At 39.1% G+C, this 7,740-nt stretch overlaps 1 protein-coding gene across 7 annotated transcripts in view; it reads right to left on the bottom strand.

The window, feature by feature from the left end:
- The window catches only part of Nebl (nebulette), a 350,526-nt gene that overhangs the window by 34,994 nt on the left and 307,792 nt on the right, over nt 1-7,740 (bottom strand). For 6 of the 7 annotated variants that reach the window (XM_026782975.1, XM_026782974.1, XM_026782977.1 and 3 more), the window contains 2 exons: nt 6,753-6,845; nt 38-130 (listed from right to left, as the gene is read on the bottom strand). The exons of the other annotated variant lie outside the window; for it this stretch is intronic. In XM_026782975.1, the coding sequence (XP_026638776.1) occupies nt 38-130; nt 6,753-6,845 (186 nt within the window). The remainder of the gene's footprint in view (nt 1-37; nt 131-6,752; nt 6,846-7,740) is intronic. 7 annotated transcript variants of the gene reach the window in all.

Raw genomic sequence — 7,740 nt, forward strand, 5'->3', positions numbered from 1 at the left:
TGTTAGATAAAATATAAAAGAAAACAGAATGACTTGCCGCACTCAGCTGCTCCTGGTTCTTCCTCACTCTCTCTATTTCTGGGGTCATGGTTACTGGAGTGGCCTTATAGTTTTGATCTTTATACTGGAGCTGAGGAACAAAGCGTAAGATAGTTTGGAATCATGGGAAATAAATGTGTACCACAGGAACATACTAAAGGAAATGTCACGTGCTACAGATCATTAATATTTTATCTTTTCTCCATGAACTAATAGTCATTCTTAAATTACTTAAAAATTTCATATAGTGTATTTTGATCATATTCTTCCCCTCCTCTAATGCCTCTCAAATATTCCCACCTTCTTATCTACAAATGTTTTGTCATTTTCCCCTCAAGAATGAAACAGACAAAAACCAAAAAGCAATAAAGCCAAAAACACCAAAACAAAATAAAACAAATGCACACACACACACACACACACACACACACACACACAAATTCCCCAAAACAAACATTTCCATGTTTCTGTCATGTTGGCCAGTTACTTGTGGTCATGGAGTCTGACCTAAAATGTGCTTGATACTCCATTAGACAAAAATAATTTTCATATTCTCAGCAAGTATCAATTGGAAATAGCTTCTTGGGTGAAGATAAGGCTTTGTGTCCACTTTTTCCAGATGTCAACTTGAGACCCTAATCCCCAAGTTTTTCCTTGTCAAATATTCTAAATTATTCCTTTCATTGCTAATCTTTACATTATATAATTTATTGATTACTTCCTGATTTTGATTTCATCACTAATAAGGAATTATACCTTCTGTGAGTTCACCAATTCTTGACATTAAAGTAATGTTTACTAAATTGCCATCTTATTCTTAAAATGATTTATTATCATCGTCATTTAGAAAGGAGCCACGTTAAATGTAAAATAGACTCTTGTCATTACTCAACGCATTGAGAACAAAGGTTCCAAAGACCCCATGCCCGTACTGCAGTGGCTTACTATCTCTACTAACTTTCCTCACAGGACCATCAGTTTCTCCCCTTACCAAGTTCTAACGTCACAAGACCTGACATTTGGCCTTACAGAAGATGACCTATTGCATACAGATCTTCTTTCTTAACCGAGGGCAGAAGACAGAGACAACTTTACCACCACAGTCAACTTCCCCAACAATTCCACATCTCAAGAAATAAAAGAGCACCAAACACAGAGCAAAGGGACGGCATATCTGCTGAAAGTTTCTGATGGCTGAGGTCAAACTGGAAGAGAAAATTCTTTTGCAAGGAGCTGTGCAGTGACAGTCAATGCATTTTCTGAATTTAAATTCAGCCTTAGGGCTTTATACAGACCTTGCACTCAAAATGCATATTCTTATGACTGAACATAAAAATGAAGAAATATTTGAGAAGCCTGGAGAATAAATGGAAAGGGTTGGATTTCTTCCAATGTATCCTCTCCCTAAGGAGCAACGTTCTGTGCACGGTGGCATGTAAGAGTTTAGGCAAGTTCTCAGCATGGAAATGATAGAGATACAATGAGAAATGTTTCATGCCATCTTTATTGGTAGAAATATCATTTATGTTAGAGCTGAACTGAAGATTTGTGGAACCACATTGCTGAGAGGGAGGAACTACAATTGCTAGTGAATGAAACCCAGATGACAATTCAACGGGAGACTCCTGTCCTGATTCTCCTATTCATCAATTTGACACGTGACTTAAAGGCAATATCTCTTTAATACTCTAATCTCTGCCTTATAGAAAAGGACATTTCATAGGTGAAAGTCTATAAAGAGTGTATAATAAGTGAAGTCTAGAGAACTAGATGCAAGCCTATCAGTACTCTATGGTCCATGTTCCTCTCCATGACTTCAGCATTAACAAAACATCCTGAATTCTGCTGGTGGCCTGTATGACACACCACGCAAATTCTATAAGATCTATGCTATTATACACTTACTTTTCAAATGAAGTTAAGAGAGTATTGTTGTGGAATATTAGTTGAAGTTGTGCTACATTTGTTTATGCTGTAGAACAGTTGTTTAATGATGCAAAGATGTGTTGCATTATTTTATGTTGCATTTGTTTAACTCTGTGAAGCTGTGTTCCTTTGCTTGTTTAAAACAACTGATTTGTCTAACAAAGAGCTGAACAGCCAACAGTGAGGCAGGAGAAAGGATAGGTTGGACTGGCAGGTAGAGAGAATAAATAGGAGAGGAAGAGGAAGTATCAAGAATTGAGAAGAAGAGAAGGAAGAGGACACCATGGGTCAGTTACCCAGCTACATAGCAAACCACAGAGTAAAAAGTAATGAAAGGTATATGAATAGAGGAAGATAAAAGCCCAGAAGCAAAAGGTAAATGAGACAATTTAAGTTAAGAAAATCTGGCTAGAAACAAGCCAAGCTAAGGCTGGGCATTCATAAAAAAGAATAAGACTCCTTGTACTTATTTGGGAGCTGGATGTAGGGCCCCCAAAGTGCCAAAAGAGTAAAAACAACCAACTACAGAGTATTGTTTCTATCATAAAGAGATCAGCAATACTTTTTTTGGAAGAAGCAAGGGGAAAATGTATTTAAGTAAAACAACTTAATCACCAGATCAAAAACTGAGCAATACTGGGACTGTTAACATATTCGTGAATGATCTATGAGTCACACTATAGGGATTCTCCACACTACAGTCTTATGCTTGGTTTTGCATCTCCTGTCCCACCATCACCTCCTACCATCCTCCATCCCAACGCTCATCACATCAGTCCTCCCCTTTTAATAGGTTTGGGTTTGGAAGACACTAATTTTCCCTTCCAGAAAGATCCTACCTCACAAAAGCCACATGAAATCATTCTCCTAAGTCTCTATGACAAGACTCCAGTGTTGTTCCTTTTCCAAGACTGTTCCTCTCCCACTGTGACATACCGTCATTCTCTGCATTTCCAGAACATTTTGCAAGAAGTATTATTGCTTATGGTTAAAAAAGATAATACTTGTCAAATATTAAAAAAATACTGACTAGTCAACAAATACAAATCATTGTGACAATATGTAAGACAATGCATACCAGTAATGTATGCCCTGTTTCTCCTAGAGACTACCCACAGCCCCTTGTTGTAGTGATAGTTCATTTGTATTTTAATAAATGAAGCTTGCCTGAAGATCAGGGAGTAAAACAGTCATTCTGGTCAGTCTTGTAGACCAGGCAGTGGTGACACACACCTTTAATCCCAGTAGCTACACTAGTTTGCCATAGAAAAACCAGGCGGTAGTGGTTCATGTCTTTAATCCCAGCACTAGAGAGGATTATAAAATGGGAGGAAACAGCTCATACACACAATCTCATGAGATTCCTGGAGGCAGGATCTCCATTTTGGACTAAGATTGAGGTAAGAGCCAGTAGCTGTCTGTTTTGCTTTTCTGACCTTCAGGTTGAACTCAATATCTGTCTCTGGGCTTTTATTAATTGTGCCACACCTTGCAGTCTCTCTCACTCACTGAATTCCCCTGAGAGCACAGAGTGGACCTTCATTTTAAAAATGTGTCTAGGAGGCACATCGTGGAGGACACAAAGCAGTATGGAATGTCATCTCTACTTCCAAGGAAGGACCGCACAGTGGCGCTCATTATAATGAGACTTCACCTGTGCCAATGCTGTGCTCCCATCATGTGTGGTATTTTAATACCACAGAAAAGCATTGGAGGCGGGCTGGAGAGATGGCTCAGTGGTTAAGAGCATTGCCTGCTCTTCCAAAGGTCCTGAGTTCAATTCCCAGCAACCACATGGTGGCTCACAACCATCTGTAATGATGTATGGTACCATCTTCTGGCCTGCAGACATACAGACAGAATATTGTATGCATAATAAATAAATAAATATTTTTTTTTAAAAAAGAAAAGCATTGGAGGAAATACGACCACATTGCTGATGTTCTTCTGGTTTTCTTTAGCTCTCTTTAGCTCGGGAGGATCTGAAATGGCTGCTGCGTGCTTAATTCCTTCTTTGTATTTCACCTGAATAATTTATTTTAAAATGCAGTTAATTTATTCTATCCAAAGCTTAAAATAGTTTTGAATTCTTCTATTGTTGCCACTGTATAATTGAATTTTTCTTCCAATATTATATTCCCTTTAGTAGGAAACAATTTCTTATGTTTTCTCATGCTTTCTGGATTCTTTATCCTAAATTACAAATAAATTCACATTTATCTATCACTATAGGTATCCTTTGATTAATATAAACAAGCATTGCTTATAACCAAAAGCTTTATAATTAAGCATACATATAAAATGCCTTAGAAATTATTGTAATATAATAATTTATTATTTTCTGTCCGAGAAACAGTTTTATTTATTAATGTGTCAATTAGAATTTAACATGTACTTAAAGGCAAAAATCAAATTGACTTAGCCTCAGAGTCTTGCAAATATTGACATCTGACTGAAAGCACAGATGTAATCAAATTGAACAAGAACAAAAGGAAATGTGGCTACAACAAAAGAGAAAGGGAAGAGGTTCATGTGTCTTCACATCTTCTGCCAGCTGGTGGCATGGTCCTGGGAATCTGGGGAACCTTTCCACATGGGGAGTAACTGGTCCAGCTGGGGACTGCAGACAAGAATTATAGGCACCCTGGTTCTGGTTACCTGCAGGCACCACACTCCCCGGCCATGCAGCAGTCCACAGTCAAGTGCTTCACACCATGATGGACTGTAGTCCCTCAAACCATGAGCCAAAAAGAATCTGCTCTTGTAAGAGGCTTTTTGTCAGGTATTTGGTCATGCCAAGGAAAGAAGTTGCTAACACAGCCTGTATCCTGACACTCATTCCATCCATGAATCGCCCCTTCAGCTAGATCTATTTAGAGGAAAATCAACTGGAAAATGATAATGCATAGGGCAAGAAAACAAACAGGCAAGAGCTTCCCTTTCAGGTGGCATCTTTGTAACTAAAACTTCACAGAAGACAGGACCTGGGTAGAGAGAACCTACCTATGTAAGAACGAAGAGTGCACACTGGAAATTAACTGAGATTTAAATCTCCACCAAATACATTTTAGAAATCATTTGGTAATGCTTAAAGCTGAAATCTAGGTCCCTCAAAGTCTGCGAATTTAACACAAGTCAAGAGGCCAGTCTCAACCCAGACCCAAAATAGTTAAATGGAAAGTTCACTCAAACAGGTTTCCTCTAAATGAAATTCAAAATCAGATCTTAGCACAGAGAGCTAATAGCAAAAAGGCTTGTCTTCAGAGGTGGAAAATGTCGGGGTGTTTAAATGTTAGAGAATCACCTCCTGGTTTGACAGATCGGGCTAATCTTGAAAGGCCAAGTTTCCATTTGAATATTAAGCAGAGGGTTATGGTTATAGCCCAGCCTCAGAGACACAGACCTAATGCATTTATTGTTTGCTAGAAAAGACTCGGGGAGAAAAGATGACACACTGCATTGTTTTCTGTGATTTTTCTTAGGAGGAAAAGTCCAACATAACTAAAAGTGAACATTTTTGTTTTTCAAGACTCTTCGTAAAAATACAGTCATTTCCTGGAGAGGAATGGACTAGACGTTGTACATACTGTTAAACATTTGTAACTGTGGCAGTGAAGGGTGCATTTCAAACACTGTCATTGCAGAGTGAAGGAATGTAACACTTTACACATCTTTCCCCAACTAACTTCTCTGCCAGGATCAGGTGGCGCCTGATTCAGATTCCCATTAAACAAACAAAACGTCATTCACCCTAACTCAGACATTGGCCTCCAAGTCCTCTCTCTAGATACTATCCTCGGGACAGGACTTCCTTTATGGCACAAAGATTGACGGCACTCATGCGCTGCACAGTTTTTATAACTTTCCTTGCCCCTCCTGGAATTCCTTTTCCAATGGAAATCACTACCTAGTCACATGCTCAAAACACTAGCTAATTCCCTATACATGTCATGAAAGCAGTTCTATTTGGACTGTTTAAGGGGAAGTTCTAGAAGGTTGTATCTCCAAGACTAGAGCTGAAGAGATGGAGCAGGGAATGAATGCTAAGGAAAAAATCATTTTTCACACCCATGGCTGGAAACTAAACATATGAAATGCTCTCAAATTCAACCCCTCCTGGATGGACAAGAATTATCTGTTGCTCATGCCCAGCAGTAAATGGGAGAAATTGCCCCTACCTGCCATTCCCCAGAGTCAAAAACACCGTAGGCTAAGATCTTACAATTTATACTCAACCAATGTAATTTTCTTTGCTGAGGAAGTAGAGGTGAAATAAGGCCAGAAAATAGAAATATGGCACAGAGGTATGTTTGGGAAAAACTCAGAAGTGTGATTGACACAGGGCAAAAAAGAGTTGGTGCTACATTAAAAAAAAAAATAAGTCTATACCACTTCAGCTATCATATAAACATCCTGAGCCCTTTGATCATTTCATTGTGGATGCAATTTCTTTGCTCCAAAAGGTGGGAAAATATTCAAGGTGTCCTTTCTCTGTAAAATTTAACACAGCTAAAATTCTGTTCCAAAAGATGAAACGTAATCTAGATTTTATTAAAATGGCCCATGTCTTCTTTCCGCTGCTCCAAGTGAAACGAAATAGAGCTTCAGGTTGAAGGGGAACAAAGCTGTCCTTTTATTTTGGAAGTTGGACCTTTGATGGTTGATGACATCATCTCTCAGGACCGTGAAGAATAAAAGATGAAAAGCAACCTGCTGAGAAAAGAACTGAAAACAGGCATGCAGCCCCTGTTTGTGGGGATGGACAATTAGTGCCGTGGAGAACTTACTGAACTGATATTGTGCTGGGTTTTCTTCACCCGCTCAATCTCTGGAGTGTTCCTTAGGGCGGTGCCAGCTCCTACTCCTTCCTTGTAAGCTATCTTCAGAGCGGGAAGAAGAAAATAGGAACCATAAGGTTATTAGAATTCGAGTCCTAGATCTGCCTGTTACAGTAGTGTGAATACTGGCTTTATTTATGAGGAGCAATGTTACATGAATCAAGGAAATAGCCCATTATTATAATAAATGCTGACTTTGATTTCTGATCTCACAACCTCTTAACTCAGTTAATACTTGTTCTAAGGCACGATGAATACCTTAGCTAGGAGTAGATTATTTGCCCTAAGAATATAAACTGGCAATCTACAGTCTCCTGCTTTAAATATAAATATATGGCAGGACAGTCAAGGTTACACAGAGAAACCCTGTCTTGTAAAACTAAAATATAGATATAGATAATATAAATACATGGCATTGTGTATTTGAGAAAAATCAAAGGACATGTTAGTGAAATTCACTCAGCTGTTAGCATTTAGCCCCAAACAAGGGAGGTGCCACACCACTGCTAATCTGCCAAATACAAAAGTCCCTCTCTGTCTCACAGTGTCAGCCCTGACTTGTATTTTCCTCATCCTCCCCTTTGTTGAGTTATTCAGATCATTCCAGAGATTCCTGACATCTACCCCTTCTATGCACAAAGCAAAACAAAACTAAAGTTCTCCAAGGAAAAACAGTGGCCCTAGTAAGTCCCATGAGGTCATAATGATCCCACTAGGGACACAGGCTAATCAATGGACAGACACCACAGGGCTGGGAGAGTAATATAAGACCTGAACTGAAAGAGATGAAAATCAGGAACATCAGGGGGCTGGAGAGATGGCTTAGCGGTTAAGAGCACTGATTGTTCTTCCAGAGGCCCTGAGTTCAATTCCCAGCAAGCACATGGTGGCTCACAACCATCTGTAATGAAATCTGGTGCCCTCTTCTGGCCTGCAG

This window comes from Microtus ochrogaster, chromosome 16 (genome assembly GCF_000317375.1).
Source record: "Microtus ochrogaster isolate Prairie Vole_2 chromosome 16, MicOch1.0, whole genome shotgun sequence".
NCBI lineage: Eukaryota > Metazoa > Chordata > Mammalia > Rodentia > Cricetidae > Microtus > Microtus ochrogaster.